Here is a 26,700-nt window from a genome sequence, read left to right as displayed (position 1 = left end):
ACTTTCTGGAAAAGCAATTAAAAATCAAGGAAACCAAGTCCCCACAAAATAAGTCTCCTCTATTTGAGAGAAGTATGAGGGAGAGTAACAAATACGTACTAGTTGCATCATGTGCCCTGGGAGGAGTACTGAACATCACTCAGAGTCCTCACCAGTCCATGAAGGAGGGAGGCATTAGGATGGAGATGTATATGGATGGAGAAAATAAGTGCCAGATTCTAGTTTTAAGCCCCAATCTACTGTAGTCCAAAGCTTAGATTTGTTATTTTCTCTTTCATTCTTACACCTATTTTTTTTAATTTTTTATTAACATATAATGTATTATTAGCCCCAGGGGTACAGGTCTGTGAATCGCCAGGTTTACACACTTCACAGCACTCACCATAGCACATACCCTCCCCAATGTCCATAACCCAACCACCCTCCTCCTATCCCCCTCCCCGTGGCAACCCTCAGTTTGTTTAATAGGTAAAATATACTCCATACTTGCAATGTGCAGTTATTATTTAATTGAACCCTCACAACTCTGTGACGTAGGTAGTGCCACAATACTTGCTCACTGGCCTTCTGGGGTCATACCCTGCTCCCCGCACTAACCGTTCTGTAATAGTTTCCCTAGTAGGGTTCTTGTGCTAAACCTAAGATTAAAGGGAGGTGCAGGTGTCTGTGAAAAATTTCCTCACATTCAGATGCATTGAGGACACTAAGACACCTGCTCAGTTCTCTGTAAGGATGGAGAAGTGGGATGAGAAGCTCCTACTTCCCCCAGTTTCTTCTCACCAGCGTCCCTCCTCCTTGTTGTGTGTTAAGGGATAATATACCATGGCTTTGATCTTACCAACTAGAAAAAGCAAAAGAAGAATGACATCTCCTGTGAGGATTATACCTCCAGTCCAGAGAAACTGTGAACATTTTCCTTCTTATCCTACTACTAAGTCCTTTTACCACTCACAATCAATAGAAAAAGAGTAGAGAAATATGTTATATTAAATAGATATCATTATAACTAATTGTATTATTTAAAAGCATAGCTGATATACAGAAGGCTTATTCACAGCTATAAAAATTTAAAACTGGCGTGTTCTGGACCTCGTAAAGTTAAGAATATGATATATAGGAAGCCACAATAAAAGCAAAAAGAAGAAAATGTGCTTGTGTTCGAAGAGAAAAGATATAGATAGAACATAACAATGAGCTAATAAACTAAGCATATAATACCATCCAACTCAATGCGTTGAAACCACATGCATTTTGTTGCTCTTCATTAAAAAGCAAATTATGCTAAGGCTTTCATATTCATTCAGCCATGACTTTTATTTGTTTTATTTTTAGTTCCCAGTGCATTTCATTTTAACACCTAGATATGATTTTAATTCAATTATACAGCTTTAAGGTAGGAGCCCAAGAATATCATGAAAAGTGAAATCATATCCAGAGTCACTCTTGGTCCCATCTGTCTGGTCTCAATAAGGCAAATAAGATGAGGCCCCAAAGGAAAGGATGGCCTACCTATATCCCCCCAAACCTTATTTGTATTGGCTGAGTAAAAATGAAAGCCTATGAAAAGGAAAAAAGAAAAAAGAAACAAAGCCATATGATTCTTTTCTCAATACAGCTTGATATATTACTGTTTAGTATTTTCTTAGGGGGAAAAAAATGATGTTTTAAGAACTATTCCTGTGAATCATGATCAAAATATAACACGAACAAAAATACCCAAGAAATGAATGGCACTTACCAAATACAGTCCTAGCTGGAACTGATTCCTTGTTTATCCAGAATGAAACTTGAGAAAGAATCACTGTCATTATACACGGAATGTATGTTTGAATCATAAAGTAACCCATCTTCCGTCTGAGGTGGAAATAAACTGTCATAACAACATATTCACCTACAAATAAAACACGAGGAAAATGTATTATTGGTTACGCAGGCAATCAGTCAATGACTTCATAATCATATTTCAGACTAACAAATAGTATTTTAGACAAAGAATGATCTGTTGTGCATAGCAAGCAAACTGAGAAATACATAGTTCCTAACTAGGGAGGAAATGATATTGAACATCATTACACAGAAAAACACTTTTGTTCTATATAATGGTTAAGCGATTTAATAAATTAAGCTACAACTTTTTCAAAAATGCTTGCAGCACTTTCTATTTTAAAGGCCTGGTACTGCAAAAGCAGTTAGCCTTCAATTTCAGCTTTTTCTAAGAGCAGAATTTAGACCTCACTTTTATGGAAAATCACTACAAAAAAATGGAAATACGCACTTGAAAATCTAAAGCTTAATTTTGGAAAGAATTGAAATATACAGATTTACGTTATATATACGTATTTGCTTTGGAAGAGGCTGTCTTACTGTCTCAGTTTTAGGAAAGAGATGTGTTTCTAAATGTTACACATATGAAGAAAACTACAAAGAGAAACATGTAACATCAAGCCATATATAACATCTCTGAGTTCAAGCATCTTTTATGGGCATTTAGACAAAAATCTAAAAAGCTAATTAGGGAAACAAATTATAAGATTTCTGGTAGCTGTTGATAAGTATTTATAATGTGACAGCTGAAAGTGGCATATTAAAGTGACTTAGGAAAGCCGTGGCCTTTTTCTCAGACTGTGAGGCCCGATATTGAGAAGACTCAAATCCCAAAATGTGTTTTTCAATCTCACTTTCAGGCTGGAAAATTAATGCCAAGTAGCATACTGACTTTTATCGTTAAGCATCTCACCCGTAATGGACTTGATAGTTTCACTTGATACAGTTTGCCCAACCAAGTCATATTGGACTAAGCTCGAAGACTCCTTTGGAACTTCCACTGATTTCTCAGGACCTTTTGTCCAGGTATAAATCATCTCACTCTTTGGATATGCATCTGAATGAGAGCCCAGAATGTGATTAGAGTCAGTGGTCCTTTTTCAGCAGGAATGATGGTCAACACTTAAGAATATTACACATGTTCAAGAAAGATGGAATAAAAGGAAACAGTAATCATTATGATTTATTCAAACATGCTTAAGATTTAGAAAACCGTAGAGATTAAATAACAGCCTTGCAACTCAGCATATTTCTTGTTTATATGTCAAAGAATTGGAAAAGAAACGACTAAAACGAAGCAACTTCAACGTTATATATGCATCAATGCACTGGGATGTGCTTCCATACTCCTAGGATAAGCAGTTGAAAAACAGAAATAATGCTCTTCCACCGAAAAAGTACTTGTTCCATTCCAACTCACTTCCAGCGCTCAACCGAGACTGACTCCTTCCATCCTAAGGCAGTTCTGCCAATTAGAAATGTACCAGATGCTGCCTATAATAATACAACAACAACAACAACAAAACAAATCCTACTGTTGGGAGAGCTCTCCAGGGGTCACCTATTCCAGACTGCCTCTGGGCAACACCCATGCTGTTTGGGAACCATCCCGCAGTGACAACCAGCTCTGCTCTTTGTAAAGCCCTCCAGGGAAAATAATTACACAACTGGTTCCACTACCTTTAAACTACAATCAGGACATTTTCCCTTCTGTCTTCAACAAATCCCTCCCAGCGGCAATTTAAGTCCATTTTCTATTATTCGGTGTTCAATGCGAATGGAAACCAGCTGCTAGCTTTACCAGTCTACCCACAACAGATAGCTTGGCTCACACACAAAGAAGCTCAAAAGAACCATGATGAGTTGGTTCCCTCCACAAACCTTCCTAAAATGGCTAGAGCACAGGAGGTCTCCGTGAAATCGCTTAATTCTACAAAGGAGTTGATACCTAGGGAGACTATTTTTTACAAATGATTTTTTTGATTTCACAAAACAAATTCTGAGGCTTGTGTCGCCAGTTAGCAGTAGACAGTTAATGTGTCAACATTTCTCTCCTGAAGTATATTCATGCTACTTCATACATTTAAAAGACACCAAATACTATTTTCCTGCCCTTGATATTCTAAAGCAGGTATCCTTCTCTTGACTCTCTTACCTTGATAGAATAACCTTTCTCTTAATGATTCAACATTTCAGGCAGGACCTAGGGATGTGGGCAAAATGGGTGCAGGCAATCAAAAGGTTACTCTCTTTTTAATTGCTAATCCAAAAAATCAACTTCCAAAGAGTGATTTCTTTATTTAGTACAAACCCTGATTGAATATCAACGATGTTTAAGTCACTCCAAAGAGTGCTGTCTATGGGAACTAGAAGGGGCTGCGTGGGAAAGAACTTCCCATAGATAAGAACTATCTTGGGGGGAAATTTAAGTTTTTGTAATACCAATGGGTTTTAATTCTGCTCCCAGGGAGATGGCCCTGTTCTTTTTTTCATCTTCTCTCATTAAGTCACTGGTCAAGGAGCAAATGACTCTCTCTAGCATTAACTTAGCTCATTGAATACTGGAATACTGTGATTACTAGGGGTTGTAAAAGAAGGGTGACGGCCAGCTCTCATTACTAAGCAATGAACAATGGTAATAGTGGACAACAGTTTCACAATCAGTGCACTAAGGATCTGAAGCAATAATAAGCCAGCGCCTATTTGTGGTAGATTCTGACTGAATCAAATATTTGTGGCAGACATTAGGAAAGGCAATCTCATTTTTCTGCCATCTCAGAGAAGAAAGCTTGGGGAAAAAGAATTCCATATTCTTTTTTACTCACTTATTTCACCTTCTTGCCTTCACCTCCTCAAAGTATGCCCAATTCATCTACCTCACAGATTCTCCTCTAGCGCCATCCTTGTCCAAGCCACCACCATCTTTGATGGTACTAGAGCAATAGCCTCCAACTTTTCTCTGCTTCTACTCTAACCTCCCTACAATCCATTCTCCATAAAAAAGCTGAAATGAAATTGTAAAATGTCAAAGAATGCCAAATCCCCTAGTAAAATCTTCCAAGGGCTTTCCATAACATTTCCAATAGAATTCAAACTCCTTAATGTGGTCTATAATGTGGTATATTACCTGGCTCTGTCTATATATCAGACCACACCTCCTACTATGCTTTCATTATGCTTCAGCCTCTTTGATACTAACAGCATTGTTGATATTATTCTCACCCTTGTTGTTTCAAGAAACCCTGAATCTTCTCTGGCCCTTTTTCAAATCTGCCATAAAGAAGTCTGCTTATAACAGGCACTGTTCATACTAAAAATCCTTTGTACTTTCTTCATTACACTACCAACACATGGATTTCAGAGGTCCCTAAATTTCACCACTGATTACCAAACTATTATTGTGAGTCAGTCTGCCTAGGCCATCTGTACAAACAGTTTTTGGTTTTTGGATATGAGGTTGAAATAGTCTCCTAAAAGTCAAATCTTAGAGAGTTATCATGAACAATGAGTGAAATGGATTATGGGAAATCATGCACATATATAAATATCAGCTTGCATTAGATAAAAATAAATTCTAACAATGTTTGTATTGTAACTTACAACTTCCAAATTTCAAAGGGCATGCATGACCATCCATGGGGAAATCCACCAATCTCATGGGACACTCTGCACTTATGGTGAGTCTATAGTGGAAAAATGCAATTAAAATTAACTCTCACTTTACAAATGATTTTATGACACCTAAAATGAGAAGGATGGAAAGAAGGAAGGAAGAACAGAAAAAGGGGGAAAGGGAAGGAGGAAAGAATAGGAAAAAAAAAAAAAAAAACATAAAAAAAGAAGGAAAAAGAAAAAAAAATGACTACCTCATTGTGTATAAAATAGTGCCATTTCTCATAATTCTAAAAAGCTTATTTGGAGCTGTCATATTATGTGAAACCGATTTCTTTCCATTCCTGAAGAAAGTATCAGGGGTCCATACTTTTGTTACCATCATATTGTTCAATCTCAAAATTTCAATGGGGCCATCATATTTTAGTCTTTTGTCAATCCATGTCTGTCTGAAGAACACATCCATTGTGTATTCCTAGGGAAATTAGTTTTTGACATATTCAAATCACAGATGACTACACATAAATATGCATTAAATTCTAGCCTCCTTCCCACTCATTAAAAAAAAAAAAAACCTAACCAAATAAAAACTAAATTAATAGGAGCAGAAATTTTCTTAAGTCAATGGAGCTAAAAGATCCTCAGCAATTAGAGCATGTTGTGTCCATCTTGATACCTTAATCTTCTACTTTATTAGATAAGTAAATTACCATATACATGAGTCATTCAAGATTAATTACCGTTATTTAATAGAACCACCAGCACCAGGTAATTACCGTTGTACTTTAGACCAGGTAGCAAAATTAGTAAAAGTGTAACAAATATCATGGCATAATCCATCATAAAATTGTAGGCATCTCTAAGACAAAGTAAAATTTTTAAAAACCAATTATATATTAACAGAATTTATTAAAGTTAACCTAAGAGCTAAGAGCTTCAGGTCAAGGAAGAAAGGTCAAGCTGGCTCTCTGATCTTTAAACTGCATATATTTACTATTAGAGGCACAACTGAATGGATGAATTCATCCTGATCAGTGTTTTGTGTTCTAACTTCTTGAAGCATGAGAGAGAGGCAGGAGGAGAAGGAGTTGGGGTGGGCACAGGGATTGAGCAATTGGGCCAACATGGAATACTAAATGTGATTAGGGGAACAGTATAGCTTCATACAAAAACTAATTACACTCTTCAATTGTCTCCTCCTCAATAATTTTCTAAGGGAAAAAATTACTACATAAAGTGTTGTGCCGTGGAGACTAGTAATAGGAAAGTTCTTTTTTCTGTGAGAATAACTCTAAACCAAAAAATAGTTAAATGTTAGAGCCAAAATGCAAATTAAATGACTTACTCCTTATAAACTTTTGAAACTAAGCGGTTCTTTGACTTGCTAGCTGTGTGTAATTAATGACAAAATAAATAGTAAAATATAAATTGCCCTCTCTTCTGAATGTTTTCTTCAAACCTCAAGAGGTACATTAAATTTCCTAGGTACCTACCATTTCAACATCAGAGACAGGTCCAAAGCTGGTGACATATATATCAGTTTTTACTTCTGTAACAGGACCTAGTAGGTATAAAGTAAATAAGTGAAAAAAAATTACCAATTTTATAGGCAAGGAGGATAAAGAATAAATACAGATATGATATATCATATTTTTATAAGCATCTTAAATTTTCAGTGAGATGATGCATCTCTCCAAAAATGAAAAAAAAAATGTAGACAAAAGAACAACAGAACCAGAAAGCAGTGTTTATTTATAGGCAAAACAAACAAGCAAACAAACAAAAAAATACCACCCTAGTTACTTAAGGGAGCCTTGCTTCTTCAAAAACACATCACCTCCAGGCACTGTTATGACAGGCAGTGCAGGGGAAAAAAAGCTTTCAGCCTTTGTAATTTTTTATAGTCCATCATCTGATTGGCCATCGAGCTGTTAAAAAGAGGAAATGTAGCTATGAGAGTGAGGAGACAAACCCTAAGAGTTGTAAGGGATTCATCTTTGGAGAGCTGACAATTCTGAGAAATAACTTAAGCACAGAAATGATTCAGATCACCTTTAACAATCGGCAGACCATCCACTGGTGACTGAGATCAAAGATAAACTCTCCTACAAGTCAGACCTATTCACTTCTTGCCACCTACTAGCCATTTCATCTTGGGCAGGCTATGGAACCTCTCAGAAGCAGCAGCCTCAGATATAGACAAGACAGTTGATAGGGATCAAATGAAATTTCTCATACGAAACACTGAACACAGTGACTCCCTTACAAGAGTACTTATTAAGTAGTAGTTTCTCTTTGCTTCTGATAATGGCCACTACTGAGATTCTTTCCCAAGCCCAGAAACAAACACATACGTGTGTTTGGCAGAAGAAAAAGGTGGGGGCATCTTGACCATGGGGGTGACACAGGTTTTAGACAAAGGAAGATTTCCACAATCTGGGTTTAGCATGGTGCTTAAAATCAGGAACTGTGGAATTTAAATTTGGCTCTAACACTTTTTAAATATAATCTTAGTCAAGCCATGAATCCTGAGAGGTAAAGGTTTTAATGAGTATTAACTGAAATTATAAATGTAAATGACTTGTCCCAGTCTCTAGAATATAATGCACTCAATAATGATAGTAAGTTATTATATATACCTTTTTTATTACTAATAAAAATAAAAAAAATTGTTGCCCTCTTGGACACCGTTTAAATGATAGTTTATAACATTGTTTGGCCAGAAGCTAGATAATCCATACTGGAAAGATAACATCTGTTATCAAAATGGATTATTTCCTCTGGATACTGGTTGGGCAATTGGATTTATGCCGGGGGTTGGGGAGAGAAAAAGTAGTTGGTATAGCTTAATGCCCTAGGTTTAAAGTTGTCTTCATAAAAATGAATCAGAATATTTCTCACTGTATAGAACAAAGACTGAGCCACAGGAAAAAAAATAATTTGGAGAAGAATGAGAAAATTCTTTCTTAAATAAGTATCCTAAGAAAAATATATACTTTGTAAGTATACTGAAAGAAAAGTCATAGATTAAATTGATCCATCATGAGCTTTCATTAAAAAAAAAAAAAAAAAAAAACCTTTGGAAAACAGAGAAAATAAGTTACTTAAAATAATTAAGGTTGCATATGTCCTGACAACTGAACCATTTGTTTGATAAGATTCTTGAGAATTCAAAAGTTACTTTATTTTTTTATTTATATATATATTTTTTTTAATTTTTTTGTTAACATACAATGTATTACTGTTTTCAGGGGTACAGGTCTGTGAATCATCAGTCTTACACAATTCTCAGCTTTCACCATAGCACATACCCTCCCCAATGTCTGTCACCCAGCCACCCTATCCCTCCCACCTCCCTCCCCTCCAACAAGCCTCAGTTTGTTTTCTGAGATTAAGAGACTCTTATGGTTTGTCTCCTTCTCTGGTTTCCTCTTGTTTCATTTTTTCCCTCTCATCCTTCAAGATCTTCTGCTTTGTTTGGAATTTGAGAATCAAAAGTTACTTTAAAGATCAATTTAGGGCAGTAGTTTTCAAACTTTCACTGGATCAGAATCACCCGTTTTGTTAAAGCAGCAATGCTGGGCCCCCACCCTAGCCCTGCTGATTGAGTAGGTCTAAGGTGGAGCCTGGCAATTTGCATTGCAACTCCTTAGGTGATACAGTTCATTTTATTCTAGTTTACAGACTGTGTTCATCTGATTTCTAGAATAGTATTTACCCAACGATGTCCTGTAAAATATTATTACTGTAAGTGTTCAATGGGAGTAACGGAAGTATAGGAGAGGAATTAGGCCAATGATATTTTTACTTACAAATGTACTTTAAGGTGTGTGGGGTTATGCTAAGTCTTGTAGTTACAGTGATTCCATGATAATAATGGGTATTTTCCAATTCTTATATAATACTTTCTTAATGATTCTTGGAAAAATATTTATGTCCGGAATTACAATCTTTGTATTGTTTAGTTTGTTTGTAACATTATTCAGTATTTGTTTTACATGATCATATAGGTCTTTGAGATTAAGCGAGATTCTAAAAATATGTGATTGGAAGAGAGATTTCATCTGGACACTCGCTCAATAAACATTCACTGAGTGAGCACCTGCTGAGTATCAGGTTCTGTACTAGGCCCTGGTGCTAGAGTGGTAACCAAGATCTAGGCATTCCCTGTCTCACTGGGTGTTATATGTAGGTAATGAATCACTAAATTCTACTCCTGAAACAAATATTACACTACATGTTAACTAACTAGAATTTAAATAAGAATTTGAAAAATAAAATAAATTTAAACACAATAAATAAATAAATTCCCTGCTTCAGGGAGTTAACATGCTATTAGAAGAGTCTGAGTGTACATAATAAAGAAATAAATTGAATGGAAGAATTTTTTTATTCATAAGAGGTACAAAACAGGCTGGTAATGGAGTAAGAGGCTGGGAAAGCCTAGATTTTTGAGCCACTCTTCAAAGTGGAAACTTTTAAACTGAGACCTGGAGGGTAAACATGAGTCACTAGAAGAACAGAGAGAATTGTCATTCCAAGCATAAACTACTTCAGGGTAAAAGCTCAGAGTCAGGAGAGACCTTACTGTGTTCGGGGACTAGAAAAGAGGCCAGTGAGGCTGGTGCAAAGCAGGTAAGGAAGAGAATGATAAGAAATGAAAGTCACATAAACAGAATGAAAACCAGTCAGTGGGCAGAGATCTACTCCTGAGTCCATATTCTAAAAGGGTATTTTTTAAAAAAGATTTTATTTATTTATATGACTGAGAGAGAGAGATCACAAGTAGGCAGAGAGGCAGGCAGAGAGAGGGGGGAAAGCAGGCTCTCCGCAAAGCAGAGAGCTGGATGTGGGGCTTGATTCCAGGACCCTGAGATCATGGCCTGAGCCGAAGGCAGAGGCTTAACCCACTGAGCCACCCCGGTGTCCCCTAAAGGGACATCTTTTAAGCAACATACTTAAAATACATGTTCTAGTGACAGTTGTTAAAACTACATGGAAAAGAACTTGAAGAAATCCTGGTGACAGGTGGGCCATACATGGAGAGGTTGTTATGGGCTGAATTATGTTCTTCCCAAATTCATATGTTGAAGTCCTAACACCCAGTAGCTCAGAATATGACTGTATTTAGAATTAGGGTCTTTAAAAAAGGAAATTAGGTTAAAATGAGGTCTTTAGGATGGACCGGAATCCAATGTGACTGGTGCCCTTAAAAGAAGAGGAGATTAGGACACAGAACCACACAGTAGAAAGACCATGTGAAGACAGAGAAGATAACCATCCACAACAAAGGAGAGGACTTAGAGGAAATCAAGCCTGCTGACACCTTGATATTGCTATTGTTTAAGCTACTCTGTCTGTGGCATTTTATAACGGCCTCCCAAGCAAGAGCATACAGAAATACAAAAGAAACAATTTTCTTCTGTTCTTTCCCAAAGTTTTCTCCCTCTGATATTCAGTTCAGCTCTGCCTTGGGCTATAAGGAAGTTTGATATTTATCCCTTAGTCATTGGAAGGCCATCAAGAGTTTGAAGTAAGGAAATTATATGATTTGAATTATATTCTTTATAAAATCACTCTGGCAGTTGTATGAACAGTAAATTATAGAGAAGCAAGTGTAGAGGAAGGGCTCTTATAAAAGGCTGCCATACCAGCCCAGTTGAGAAATGATGATGGCCTACACTAAGAATGCAGCAACAAGGATGGAGGTTAACAGATCACGGGGCATGCTGGTGTGTCACTACTCACAGGGAAAAGGATTTTTCCCCAAAGAGCAAAGAGCAGAGATATAATAATTCTATTTATTGAAGGCCTACCATGTGCCAGGAGGGCTACTAGCCTCTTTCCATACACTATTTCATTTAATTCTCACAACACACTCAAGGGGTGATATTATCATGAGAATTTTATGGATCTGGAAACTGAGCTCACAGAGTTTAAATATCATACGCCAGAGCCAGAATTATTACCCCCTTGTATTGATTTCCCAAGTACATTCTAGCTTTACTATGTTAATGATATAATTAAATAATAAATCAGTAGTTAATTGCTTATGTAATGTCCTATCTATTACATAACACGCCATATCTAAATTTCCTAAATTTTGTTTATGCCTAATTTCTGAGCTATGTTCTTGCAGCTCTTTCTATGCCTTTGTTCTTATCTTATTATAGCCTGCTTGGGTCTGTCTTTCTTCCCTTAACAGCAAAGACGAAATCTTAATCCTCTCTTGAACTTCTCAACTAGCATAGTGCTTTGCACATACTAGGTGGTGAATATCTACATGTCTGTGTTCTTAATACCATCCCACCAGTGATTTAAAACTTCCCAAAAAGAAAAATTACTTGGATTCATTTGTTATACCAGTTAAGCTAAAAATATTTCCTGATTAAAGCAGAAAATGTGTCTTATTTATATTTGTATCCTTTCCCAGAACTAATCTCAGGCCACAATGTAATGGGTTTCCAATAAACCAGTTTTCTATGAATAATGGTCGCTATGTAATTAAGAATAATTCTTAGAGACGCTTCCCCTAACACTACTGTTTAGGACGTTCAAATCAACCTTACTAAGAGCATAATTACATAGAAACCAGATAATTTGGGGCTTGGAAGGACTTCTCATAAATGTTATATGCATTTGTATAACATCAAAGACATATTTTATTTTAAAAATCCTACTTCTTTGGTAATGGGGGAATGTTTTTTAATCCCCAAAATATAGTTGGCATTTTATAAGGCAAAGTCATCTTCAGTAGGGTCTGAAAGAAAGAGCCAAAACTACCAAGATGAAACGCAGAGGAATATTCCCATCTTATTAATGAGTTGAACTTGGGTGGACAGTAGAAAAACAATTCACAATGTGTCAGATGATTTTCCACTGCTAACTTTACTTCAGCTGTATGGACTTGGTCAAAAGATGTAATGATTTAATTTTTTCCACCAATAACAGTATCCAATTTGCTGTAACACCAGGAGAAAGACCTCAGATGTTCTGCTAATACTGAAACATGTCGATCCCTATTCCTAGTGTGTCCCCAGTTACCCACTTGAGGACATATTTCTGGTTTTTCAGCCCCCTAAGATCATGCATCCAGCTACAGCTTACAAAACACAGCTGATGTGTTTCTAAAAATCAAGTACTTAGGACATATAATAACAACAAGGAATCTTGAGTGATATATTTAAAGAAATATCTAATTTTGTTTGTCACTAAAAATACAGAAATGCTAGCCTTTTTACAGAATAAACAAAGAAGAGATACCCATTGATAACACAGGAAAAACAGAGCTATCAAGTTTTACTTAGATGTCATTAATAGTGTTTCCTATGACCTATGATCCTTCTATCAATCCAGGTCAACTTTTTAAATGACTAAAGTACTTAAATATATAAGAAGAGCATTTTAAAAAACAATGAAATATGAGCAAAAGACGAAAATGCTCTTCACAGAAGGAAAATTCTTATAGACAATAAAGGTTTGAAAGATGTTTGACCATATTCAAAATCAGAAAATTCTAATTATTTCACAATCCAATGCCATTTCAAGTATATATATACATATATGTATGTATATATATGCACACACACATACATATATATGTATGTATATGTATATGGTTGAAGGTTTTGTGGATCCTGAATCTCATATTCATTGTAAATGAGAGTTTGAATTTGTAAAACCACCACAGAAAACAGTTTGGCATTATCTCATCAAGTTGAACTCCCACTTACATGAAAATCCAGAAAAATCCATTCCTGGATATATATGCAAAAGAAACTTTTGCACATTTACAGCAGGAAATTTGGGCCAGAATATTCACAGCAACACAATCTTGGAAATAAGCAAAATGCCTACTGCCAACAGAGAAGATGAATAAACTGGTTCCTATGAAGTGGAAATATCACACAGCAATCCAATGAATGATCTATAGCAATATGCAACAGCAAGAATGAATCTTAGTGATACACGATTAAGTGGGAAAAAAAAAAAAAACACCTAAAGCTAATATAGAACATGTTCAAAACCACTAAATTTTTGTAATTGAAATTTAAATAAAAGTTGAGTTAAAGTAATATTCAAAGGAAGATTATGAAATAATTTAAAAAGGACTCAGAATGGTGGTAACTGTGGTTGGGGCAGACAGGAGGAGAGGATGAGGGAGACTCCCTAGCAGGATGAAAGTTGTCACCATTGTGCAGTTCAATGACTGCACTGCTGTGTTTATGACAGTTCAATGAATGACTGAATGGATGGGTGGGCGGATCAAAAGAAGGTCACATACGGACCAATAATGAGAGTAATTGTTAAACAAGTATTCTTAATTCAGAATCCAGCTCTGTATACAAGAAGCTTTTAAAAAGAAACACAATAAAAAGGCCTAGAAAATAATATAATGAACGTTGATGTATTTTTCACCTAAAAGAAAACAAAGAGCCCAGTGAAATATTATTTACATCTCCATAAAGTTACTAATAGCCTATATCTAGATTTTACAGTGCCTTTTTGGGGAAACACCAAATATCCTTGCCCTAAAGAAAATGCAAATATATGACAGTGGTGGTACATCTTTTTTGCTGTACCAAGTAAATAACAAAGTAAATTTATGTTCTGGGTTCTGTAGTCTCTTATCATCTCAAGGGTGTCTTTCTTTCAGTTATCCCTTCCCTCCACTGTAATATTACATTATCCCCTACTAGATTATTCCAGTAGTACACAGATGTATTCTGATATTTCTAATCTTAAAAGAAGGCAAACTTCCCTCTTTCTATTCCCCTTCACATTTTGAATTTCCAGAAAAAAAAAAAAAAATCCATACACACTGCCTCGAGTTCTCCCCTTTCTTTTCACTCTGTCATCTATTGTAACCTGGTTTTCATGCTCCGGAACCACTTAACTTCCTTTCATCACTATCTAGTTTTCCCTATCTACAGCATTGTTTCCATGGACTTAAAAAATAATTTAATTTCTCCCATTTTTAAAGAAGCTCTCTTGATCCAACTTCTCCCTCCACTTAACCACCCCATTTCTCTGCTCCCCTGTACAAAAATCCAGAGGCTCCTCCCATCCCCCCCAATCAGATTTTTACATCCACCACACCACCAAAGCTGCTCTGTCAAAATCAGTGAAGAGGTAGATATTGCTAAAAGCAGTGAACAATTTTATGTTCTGTTCTTTCTCAATCTATTAGGAGCATTAAGAAGTGAATGAAAAAAAAAAAGAAGAAGAAGAAGTGAATGATCAATCACACCTCCTCTTTTTACTCACCATCCAGTGTGCATACTCTGAGATTTTCCTCCTATGTCAAAGGCCCCCCTCCTCAGTCTTCTTGGGACAGAGATTCTTGCGAACTCCCCACCTCTTAACACTGGAGACTTCAGAATTCTATACCTGTGCCTCTTCCATATCATCCTTAATCTTTCTCTCTCTTTTTTTTTTTAAGATTTATTTGACAGACAGAGATCACGAGTAGACAGAGAGGCAGGCAGAGAGAGAGGAAGGGAAGCAGGCTCCCAGCTGAGCAGAGATCCTGATGCGGGGTTTGATCCCAGGACACTGGAATCATGACCTGAGTCGATAGCAGAGGCTTTAACCCACTGAACCACCCAGGAACACCTCATCCTTAATCTCTTGATGGTCCCTGTAGTCTTATGGTTTTAAGTATAATAATATATATTGATATACCAATCATCCTGCTTTCCAGATTCATCTTCACTTAATGTCCAATAGGCATCTTGACTTAACATATCCACATACAAATTGTTCATTCACACCCCTCATCTGCTTCTGCCACAGTGTTGGCAACTCTATTTTTTAGGTGTTCAAGTCAAAAACTTTGGTGTCAGATACCTCCTTTTTTCTCACACTCCTCTTTCTAGCTGTCATTAGTGGACCAACGCTTTGAAACCTAGCCAGAACCAGATCATTTCTTCCCACTTCACAAGCTTCATGCCTCTGGCTTGGTCAATACATCCATCATCTCTCACCTAGTTAATTATGAAAACATCTATGCATTTGCCCTTGACCCTAGCGGCTTTTGTCACTACAGCAACCAACGTGAGTCTTTGAAAATTGGGCAGTTTAGGACTTACCCCTGTTAGAATCCATCTAATCACTTGTGATCTGACTCAAAGTAACACTAAAGTATTTATCAGCTTGCAAAGCTTTACACAACCTCATTTTTGTATCATACCAACCCCTTCTTACTCCTCAGTCCTGTTAAACTTGACTACAGCAACTCTAACTTGCATGCTTGGCAGTTTCACACATAGTGTTTCTTCTAACACAAACGTGGCTTCTCCTTTTACCCGCTTAAGATCATTGTTCAAAATATCACCTTCTCATTGAAGTTTTTCCTACTACTTTCATTAAAACTACAGCCCCTCCCCTGCTTTTTAATATTCCATAGCAGTTATTGACTTCGGACACTATATTTTACTTATTTCTGTGGCTCATTTTCTGTCTCTTTCACTAAATTGTCAGCTCATGAAGGCAGAGAACTGCATTTATTTTGTTTACTAATGCATTTCTCTGTGCCATCCTAGAACAGTGCCTGACACATATCATATGATTAATAAGGAGTTGATGAAAAGTGAATGAAATGAAACATCTCCATGTGTTTAGCCTTATCTTACTTAATCTTAAAAGAATTTGAGAGGCTTCTCATCCTTCCTCCCTAAGACATTCCACTCTCTTTACTTCTAGAATTTCACAGGCTCTGAGTGCCCACCTGTATCACAGTCATCCTCCTCTGACAATTCTAGGTTTTCTGCCCTTCCTCAATTGTTAGTGTTCTTTGAGGCTTGGTTCTGGTCTCCTTGCCCTTTCTATACTCTTTTTTAGGGATCTATTCTCATAGTGTTGTATGCTGTGACACTCTTGTATATCTGCAGTTAAAACTCTTCTGTGATATCCAAATATGTACAACCACTAGGACTCCACATATTTACTCTAACAATCTTCACATATCCGCACCTGATTTCTTGATTTCACCCCCATCTCTCTTCTCCCTCTTTCCCTCCTTCCTAATTTAAAAAGCACCATCCTCTACCCACTTTCTCAAAATAAAAATCCAGGAGTCATTTTTTTTTACTTCTCCCTCTCCTTTACCACCCATATGAAATCCATCTCCAATTATCTGTTGAATTATACCTCCAAAATGTACCTCAATTTTTCCACTTAAATCTATCTTTACTACATCTACTGCTGTATACCAAGCCACCATTAACTTAACAAAGAGAACCTCCCCCACAACCCCAGAAAAAACTTCTTTGCTGGTCTCTTTGTTCCAATATTGCCCAACCTCTGTATCTAAGTTTTTCTTTTTATTATGCAGTAACCAAAGGGATCACATTACAATCTGAGTCATATCAGGTCATTCCCTCCACCAAGAAAACTCCAGTGGCTTCCAGGTTCACTAAAAAAGGATCAAAACTCTTTTACAAAGGGCCTTGCCTGCTCTGGCCTCTGCTTACCACAAGAAGCTAGACCTGTGAGATTCTTTTTCTTGTTTTATTACTACCTTCCCAGAATGCCTTTCACCAAACTCCCTTCACTGTCTGAATCACACTAACTTATCATCTACCTTAGAATCCTTACACTCATTCTCTTTCTTTCTTTCTTTCTTTCCTGCCTGAGAACAGCTTTTGCTTACCTTTTCCATATCCATCACCTTCAGGGCTCAACTTACAAGATATTCTTCACCATCTGAAAATGTATCTGAAATAGATCCCTTACCCAGTTAATTCTCTATCTTAGCATGCTTTTAGACTGTTCCACAGCATTATCTTTAATATTTTGTTATTTGTTTCTTTGTTATTTTTATCTCTCTACACTGTTTAGTTCTAAAGTTCACAAGGGCCTGTGTCTGATTCAGAATAATACCTTTACAACCTCACACTGTTCCTGATACATAGTGATCTCAATATCTATTGGTTCAACAAATGGATGTTAAATGACAGTGACAAATCAAAAGAGAATGAAGCTTTACTTTTCTGTTGCCCTAGGGATTTGAAGTGTTCTTTTTGTCTACACATTTTAAAAAGTTTATTTTCTATAGACATTCAATTAATAAGGCTAGCACATGGTTAGTGCATTTTGGCTAGGATATAGATCATTTGAAAACATTGCAAGAATATTTTTATTTGTGTAGGGAACTTATTCCAAATTTACCTAAGTATATATACTTCTCCATATTTGCTTTTCCATTTAAAAATGTTATTAGAGCTTTAGAATAAAAGTTCTCATTTCGCTCCTTTGGGGGAAATGCAGTTTTGCTTATTTTAATAACCTACTTAGGAACAAGAAGGTATGTTAATGAAAATTTCACTCTTGGTAAACAGAAGGATGTAAGAAAGCTTTAGAAGTGGATGTAGCAATAGACCAGCTGCCTGGTCCATTGGTGGTCTATTAGTAGTTTTAGGGTTCTTGAGCAATTCATTGGAACTTTTCCCAGCCTCCCCCTCTAACATAGGGATGATGCCCACCCTGCCTATCTCTTTGTGTTGTTATGAGAATCTTATTAAATATTGTATGCAAAAAGGTTTCCAAACAGTAGAAGGACCTCACTAACGTGAAGTCCAGCTAGGCTAGTGAGCAACCTTACAAAACTGACCTGATGGTTTGTTCCATTTCAGGGAGGTTGTGGAAGATGATCCAAGGCAATTATCATTAGTCGAAGTATTTATTACTCCAGATCATGTGCCTCAAAAGACTGAAATGTACAAGGGTTGTGTAATCCTTCAATATATGTAAGTGGTTAAGGGCTGGCTTCCTAAGCTATCTCCTGGAGGTTAATACCTTAGCTGTGCATTTTTAAGATGGCGTAGAACAGTGTTGAAAGCAGCTAAAAGCATAGGGGAATGATTTTCTAGCTCCTTTATGGAAGGGTACACTTGCATGCCACTTCTAAGCGGGTGCAAGCTACTTCAAGATGACAGCAGACTGATTTTTCAGAGGCCAAAAGAACTACACCCCTTCAAAAGTCCCAATCTGGCTTCTCTCACCATGTCTCCTTCCTTCTCTTCTCACCTTTTCCCCTTTTCCTCTCCAATGGGAGAACGTGGGAGACAAGGGAGAGGAGACCCTGGAGGGATGAAAAGAAGAGAATGATTTCAGTTCCTTTTACTTCCCTGTTGCAAGCTGTGCCGCTGAGTTAAAAATATGTAATTTAGTTTCCAAATCTATTCCAACCCCTGCTGGCCTACTGAACAATCACAAACCATCCAATTTCAATTCAAATCTTTGCTTTTAGCTTTATTTTAAATGGAACACAGCTAAGTTGTATAAACAGATATAAAGTAAATGCTCTACAAAGAGCAGAAGTAGGATTAAAGGGACCAGGAAGTAAATCTGTATTTATAGCAAACTGACCAAAGTCTGGATTGTTTTCATTTTATTTTTAAAATGCCAAACTTTCCACAAAGTATTGAAATGTCAAACAAGGGACCAAACTTGTGGTATCCAAGAGTCTGTGCTAAGAATGAGTATTTTCTTATTATTTTCAGTGATGCTCATTTACAACATCCTGTAAACAGATTACATGGTTTGGGCAGGTGAGAATTACGATTCCCCTGTCACATTTGTTATGCTATGCCTTTACAGAGAATGACCCATTTCCAAAAAAAAATTAATCACATTTACCCAAATATTTATGAGCACAGCCAAAAAAATTGTGTAGTATAGTAAATTTTTAATGATTAAGTAACTGCTAACACTTGAAGTAAGGTGAATTCAACATCTTCCCATAAAGCTATGAAAGTATCTCCAGGTGGGTAACGCAGATCACTTGGCAGTGACAAGTGAGATGACTAATAATGCCCTTGAGACAGTTCAGCAATCCTGTAGCTAGCTAGAATCTAGCAATGGCTTACATAGATTGATTTCATTCATTTTATTGTCTACACAATATTACGGGACAAGGTGGTTGGTGTAAGGGACGCATCTATGATGGGTTCCTTCTTCTTTTTGAGTTGTACTTGTATTATAACCAATTGGGCAGGTATTATTTTCAACTTCCGCCATTTAATAATAAAACCATATCATTTCAGTTTTAATTTTTCACTTTATGTTCAGGCACATCAATTCTCTAATAAATACTTAAACTCATGTGATTTGGTATTTCTGTTATTTTTTTTCCGTACTTAAAATGTCATGTTTAAAACCTTTATGGGAGGATAAAACTTCTTTTATTGATATAAGATAGTCTTCAGTGATAACACGTCATCTGAAATATTCTCCACAAAATTCTTTTTTGGATATAAAGTGATAATTTCTCAGTCACTTGTGAAAGATTGTGCATTGATAAATGATTCACTTCTGCAAGGAAGGCTCTTTTCAGATTTGCATGATGGAAAATGCAGGGCTGAATATCTTACTCCTGGAGAGGCAATGTGAGAAGAACTAGGAGAATCTTTCATCCTTCTCATCCAGATTTATCACTGTCAACATGCAAAAACTCAATTAATACCCTCAACGACCCCCTATAACCCTCTCAATAAAATCCAGAAAAAGTTTGGGATCAGAAGATCTGATTCCAGCCAACCATTAATATGTTCTCTGTCCCTGTATAAATCACTTTCCATTTGTAATCTTTAGTGCCCTCATTTGTTTAATGAGAAGAACCAGACTCATCAGACTCCAAAAAAATCATCCAGCTCCGCTCTCTCCAATTCTATTTTACTTCTGATAATTCTTTCAAACCTGAGACCGTATCTAATTCTGTCCTCTATCACGGGAATGTCCTGCTCCCTTTCACTTTCTCCACACACTCAAGTCAGGAAGCTTAATGTGCCCTGTGCTGCTAATATCATGTGATGCTTGTCACATACCATCTGATATCCCCTCAGTCTTCATGGGTTTGTCTCTTAAATATACAACCTGACCTGGGTTCACATCCTACCCACGCCACTTACCAGCTGTGAACTTGAACTGGTTACTTAACTTCCCAAGCCTCAATTTCCTCATCTGTAAAATGGGGATAATAAGAACTTACTCTCAGTAATGCCTATAAAATGCCTGGTATATATGAAAATTCAAATAAATAAATACAATATTAGTAGTTATTACTGTTATTACTGCTACTACTACTAAGAGGTTCCTTTAAGATAGAGCTTGTTCCTTCTTCAGCTCACTTCCCAGTGCACAACTAGCTCCGTGTAATTGGAAAGAACAGGGACTTGGTGGTCAGAAGACCTGAGCTGACACTTGGAGTAAAGACATATGTTCTCTCTGAACTGGACTGAGCGACTGAACGGGTGTTTGGGGGTCAGAATTATATCTTGAGATTCTGCGAACACAGTGCCTAGCACAATGCTTGCCACATAGATTCTCATTATATAAGCGAACAGAATATGAACATGCAAGAGAGCAGCAGTACAGTTAATAGATGTGCCTCTATTATAGTCCTTATAAATACTTAAGGAAGAAATAAAGCTGAAACACCTCTGACTCCAAAGTCTTAGAAGGGAAGTAAATGCCTTCTCCCCAAATAAAGTAAAAATTCATCCCACTATGGAGGAGAACAGCAAAGGACTGGGTTCTCTAGCAGAGCGGGCAGCTTCGTGCCCCAGATTCATGTCCTAGGTAGAACACGGTGGCGAGGTTTTGGCAGAGGGACAGATACCACGTGGGAGGACAAGGGACTTGGGATCAGTTGCCTCAAGTGCAACCTGCTCTGAGCAAAGTGGCCAGGTGCAGGGGAAGTCCATTCTCAGGGTGCAGCGCAGCTGGGCAACCGAGCCCCAAGTTCCCATTTTTGACTCTTTCCCTCCAACCTCCCCCACCCAGCAGTTAGGTCCCGGAAGGTAATTAGTGTGGGGGAGAGGCAAAGCTTCTGAGGCGGCAGGGAGATGGGAAAGTACTGGTGGGGGCGGTCTTCTTGTCAGAGGTCTCATCAAGGGGAAGGGGGGTGGGGAGGGAAGGAGAGACAGAGAGACTGAGAGAGAGATTTTTCATTTTTCCACTCGAAGCATACCTAATGATACACAGACAGGCAGACCGAGAGAGGGACAGACAGGACACACGTGAGCGTTTGAAATCGTTCATACCCCCAAATCCAGGACGCAGCCTGTTGTCATAACCATCGAGTAAGCTGTCCAGGATGCGGGTAAAATTTTCCGGGCATAATTTCTCCTCCTTTTGGTTCTCTCCTGGGGATTCGTTTAAACTGCAAACGCAAGGGGGGGAAAAAGAAAAAAAAAAAAAAAACAACGAAAAACAAAAACGGCAGAAGGGGTTGTTTTAAGAATCGATCACAGAACAGGTGGAAACAGGTTTATCTTCTAGGGAAAGAGTCTCTTGCCCCAAGCTGAAGGAGGCAGATCTGAAGGATGGGGGACAGAAAAATGGTCAAGAAAGGCGCACCCAGTGCACACGCACCCCAAAACCCACACTCTTCTTGCACCCGGTGCCCCTTCTGCTTTCCGCGTCTACTTGGGCACAGAAAAGCCCAGCTGCGGCCCCTGACCTTACAGTCCCGACCGGAGGGTCTGCTTTGCCCTGGGAGGGGCGGCGGCCAGCGGGAGCCCGGAGCTGGCCACCTCTCCACCCCTGCGACTCTGGACCCCAGGGAACTCACCAAGCCGCCAGGCACAGGAAGTGCAGGAGGGCGAAACTGACCCGGGAGGACGTAGCGATCGCGGGTACCTTCTTGGCAGAAACCATCTTTGCAACATGCCATACTTTAAGCCTGTTCACGTTTCCAGGCTCTCAAGATGCCCTGAGCAGGGTGCGAGGCGAGGGCAGAGGCTCTCCGCGGCGTGCGCACACTCGCGCTCACACTCGCCCGCGCTCACACTCGCCCGCGCTCAGCCAGCCCGAGCCGCGGTGGGCGCGTGTGTGCACGCGGGCCAGGGGGAGGCGGAACCTGCCTGCCATCGCCCCCTCCTTTTCTCGCTGAGCTCCCAATGTGTATGGAGAGCTATGTATACCGCTCAACACCCTTTCGTGCCCGCACCGGGAAGCTTCGGAGGTTAACATTGCCGCGCTTGCACCGAAAGGCTGAGCAAGTTCTTTCCAACCTTTAACTCCGGCTTTCCGCCCCTCCTCACGACTGCCATCCCCAACCCCAAATGGGTCCCTGCCCGCAGCATTGCTTTGCCTCCACTTTTTCCTCCTGATTCCCACCCCCCCACTTCCTGCTGGGATTTGGATTTCACCAATGAAGCTTCTCTCTCCTTAGGCTGGTTGTTCCAGGCCCTGCTTTGTACCCATTTTCGAGGCTGGAGGTGGAGAAGGAGCTGTATGACTGGAATGGCTGGGCATGAGGATGGGAGATCATGGTGAGGACCAGGGATCAAGTATGGACAGAAACAAACTTTGGGACTCTCCCTTTCAGATAATTTGGGGAGGAGGAACTTTGGAGGGGGGCAGGAAAACAAAGAGGATTCTTCCTGGTGAGAGGGGTTGCAATTCACTGGGCAGACGCTTGCCAAACTGAGAAAGTGGACTTGGGCTTCATTCTGGGCTCAACACATCTGCCAAGCTGTTGCTGTAAAGATACCAAATTCCTTTACTGTGGGTGCTCCTACCTGGCTTACACACTCACAGCTTTGCTGCTGCATCCATTGCTGGAGAAGAAAAGAAAGGTGAAGCCAAGGAACATCTGGTCAAAATCACTTTTTTTGCGACACTTGATGCTCTTCTTTTATAATGGAGCTCACTGATTTCCAAAGATGACCACTTTGGGAAGGAGGAAAGGATGGCCGGGGAGAGAGAGACAGGAGAAAGACAAAATGTGAGGTGTGTTTGGGATAAAGGAGGGTTGGGAAGATAAAATGGAGGGGAATACCTCTTAGTTCACTAATGACTTGAAAGGGGACACTAAGCACTACATCTTTAGCGTTTTGTTGAACAGAGATAAGCACTTTCAACAGACCTTTTTAAAATGTTAATTATTGGTTCCCAGGGGGAAAGGTGTCTTTCACATTAATAGTGATGCACTTGGAAAGCTGCACACGATGGACCAATGACCTAAGTAATTAAGTTAGTTCCCTGGAAACTATCACCACCAATAACTATTTCTGTTTAGAACTTGGGTGGTTTTTCAAATTTTGTTGACTGGTGTGCTGATTTGATATGAGGACAATCAAACCAAGGGAATTTTAGGATTTTGTTTATTTATTTTTGCTTGTTTCAATATTCTGATTAAAATTTTCTTCACAAAGGGGAAGCTTTTCTGATTGTCAAAAGTATGTAATAGGAGAGGTATGCACTTCCATGATATTCTGTATTGTTTCCTTCATAGTGTCTGTTATACTTCTTCTTAATTCCATACGTATCATTCTTCTCTAAACGATCCTTTGAGGGTCTGGACTAGGTAATTATTATTTATCAGTATTTATTTTTTTCTCTTATTAAACTACATGGCACATAGTACAAAGATAATAAATATTTATTGAATGAACAATTAAACAAATTAATGAATTGCTTACTTCCAAATCCATCCTAATTAATTTGGCTGAAATTCAAGCTTACTCTCTTGGGGAAAAAAATGTGAAAATATTAGTGTACTCCCATATATGCCAGGAGAGCATTTGTTTCCATAGAGTCTCTACAGAAAGGCTGATAATACATTGTATTATTATGATTATATCACATTATATTATTTCCCCACTATTAATGCTTTCCTATACTTTCTAAAACCCAAACCAGAATTTTCTATTTTTCTTACAATATCCATTTAAAATATTATATATGTATATATAATATATACATCTAAATATATATGTATATATAATATATACATCCAAATATATGTGTGTATATCTATATCTATATCTATATCTCAAAAAATTAATGGCTTTGGGAAAAGAGGTTTTATATTGTCAAAGATAAGCTATTTTTAAAATTCTAATTTTAAATATGAGAAACTAATACCTTCAAAGATATAAAAAGAAGATTCCACCCTTCAGTGTAGCTACTTCCAATTATATTTTTGTTAACTGGTGTATAGTACTTAAGGTCAACTGAAGATAATAGTAAAGCTATATCATTTTACTTTATTTCACAGTTTTTCAATGATGTTATCCTTCATATTACTTAAAGAAGTTATATGTTGGGTATTACTGTCTGAAATCTTTAACAAAAATGTATTTTTGTAACTATGAATGTAACGTAACTCCAACATAAAAATATTACAACTTACTGAGGTTACAAATGTTATTAAGTATGCTATTATTTTTTGTATAAACTTCCATCCATTATGATTCAGATTTTCAGTGAATTCTTCTGATTGCCTATATATAGCTGTACAGAAATATGAATGTATTAAATTATGCCTATTGCTTCCTTATTTAAAGATAATGAAAGTCTTTCGTTGCTATGTTTAATAGACTTTGAACTGGTTCAAGTGCACAACCCCCAAACGTCATTATGTTAAGCCAGCCACATATTCTAAATTCATCACAAAGCCTTATCTCTGATATGGTGAGAAATAAATAACATAGATTTCCCTGCTCCTAAAGTCTTAGGGTGGGCACTTCAGAGTTCACATGCCTATGAAATGCCCTAAAAATTATTATAAAACTTTGTATTCAGGGAACAATGCACACTTTTCTGTGAGGCTTTTCATAACTTTCATCAGATTTTCAAAGGCTATGGACAACTGTAGTACACACTAATTGTTTAATATAAAAGATGACATAGATAATAGCACAATCAATCAAACAGGTGAAAAACATTCATAACTAAAGTATAAAAAAAACTCTATCTCGTTTGATAAACTTATTCATTGCCAGTTTCTATAGATGATTACATAGATCTTGAGTCTCCCATCAAGATATTTATTGAAGGCATTTATTGTCAATTTATCAAACATCCAGCTAGCTTGATACACAAAAGTTTGGGGTGGCAATAAAATGAATTTGAAATAATTCAATCTGTTTTTCTTTGTTTCTAGTAATTATTTCCCTTAATTGTATTTGTGTATATGTGTGTAATTTCTTTTTTTATATATTTTTTATTTTATTTTATTTTTTCAGTATTCCAAGATTCATTGTTTATGCACCACACCCACAGGTCCATGCAATATGTGCCCTCCTTAATACCCACCACCAGGCTCACCCAACCCCCAACCCCCTCCCCTCCAAAACTCTCAGTTTGTTTCTCAAAGTCCACAGTCTCTCATGGTTTGCCTCCCCCTCCAATTTACCCCAATTCACTTTTCCTTTCCTTCTCCTAATGTCCTCCATGTTATTCCCTATGCTGCACAAGTAAGTGAATACTACCATCAAGTGACAGATTCTTTTTTTCAGCATCTAATAGAAATGCTTAGGAAGGGAAATTTATGGTTACCAATAGTGCTCCAAATTAAACTTGTTAAATTTACTGCCAAGTGTCTATCTTATGATAAATATAAATAAATATAAATATATATACACACACATATATTTCCCCCTTAAATGTAAATATAAATATAAATAAATATATGTGTATATATATACATATATATATATTTTTTTTTTTCCCCCCTTAAATACCCTAAGTTAATTTTCTCACACTGGAGGCTTGAAGTCCAGGATCAAGGTGTCAGCTGGGTTGCTTTTTCTGAGGCCTGTCTCCTAGGGTAATTGATGGCCATCTTCTCACTCTGCCTTCTCATGGTCTTTTCTCTGTATGCATGCATGATTGTGTTCAACTTTCCTCATAAGGACAGCAGTCATGTGGGTCAGGGTTCATCCTAAAAACCTCATTTTAACTTAATGACATTTTAAAAATCCCTATTCCCAAATACAGTCACATTCTGAGGTTCTGGGAGTTATGACTTCAACTTAAGGTTTTGGTTGGGAGGGGAGGCACAATTTCGGTCATAACTGTGATGATCTTCCTCCAACTATATTTAAAACAAAATTAAAGTAATATACATGCAATGAGTTCTAAAATTCCTTAAACCGTAAAGGCGTTTTTGACATGCTTATATCAATAGTAATAATGACGATGATGATAATAATCTTTAGTATAATATTAGCAATTATCCTTTATTAATAGCTATTTTCATTTGAATCTTCAGAAAAAATATTTATGGTTAGATATTATTTTTCTCTTTTTATAAATAAACTGAAGATTAAATATGTTAAGTGATTTGTTCATGATGGACCAAAAATTAAGGAGGTCAAGATTTTATTCTATTTCCCTGGAGAATTATTTGAATAAAATGTAATTTTGTTATTGTTGTTTTATTTGACATATACATACATTCTGAAATGATCACCACAGTAATATTAGTTAATACATCAATCACCTCACATGGTTACCTTCTTTTGTATG

The 26,700-nt window shown here is 37.4% G+C and overlaps 1 protein-coding gene across 1 annotated transcript in view; it reads right to left on the bottom strand.

Annotated features, from left to right (window-relative positions):
* The window catches only part of GABRA4 (gamma-aminobutyric acid type A receptor subunit alpha4), a 67,031-nt gene extending 44,687 nt beyond the window's left edge, over positions 1-22,344 (bottom strand). The window contains exons 1-7 of the mRNA XM_032852436.1: positions 22,013-22,344; positions 21,483-21,601; positions 6,930-6,997; positions 5,691-5,911; positions 5,425-5,507; positions 2,738-2,881; positions 1,739-1,891 (exon numbers count right to left, since the gene is read on the bottom strand). Coding sequence (XP_032708327.1) covers positions 1,739-1,891; positions 2,738-2,881; positions 5,425-5,507; positions 5,691-5,911; positions 6,930-6,997; positions 21,483-21,601; positions 22,013-22,098 — 874 coding nt within the window. The 5' untranslated portion in view covers positions 22,099-22,344. The remainder of the gene's footprint in view (positions 1-1,738; positions 1,892-2,737; positions 2,882-5,424; positions 5,508-5,690; positions 5,912-6,929; positions 6,998-21,482; positions 21,602-22,012) is intronic.
* Between the last annotated feature and the right edge of the window lie 4,356 nt (positions 22,345-26,700).

The sequence above is a fragment of the Lontra canadensis genome, unplaced genomic scaffold (assembly GCF_010015895.1).
Source record: "Lontra canadensis isolate GAN:19392208 unplaced genomic scaffold, GSC_riverotter_1.0 scaffold1, whole genome shotgun sequence".
Taxonomy (NCBI): domain Eukaryota; kingdom Metazoa; phylum Chordata; class Mammalia; order Carnivora; family Mustelidae; genus Lontra; species Lontra canadensis.
This window is presented reverse-complemented; position numbering and strand designations above follow the sequence as displayed.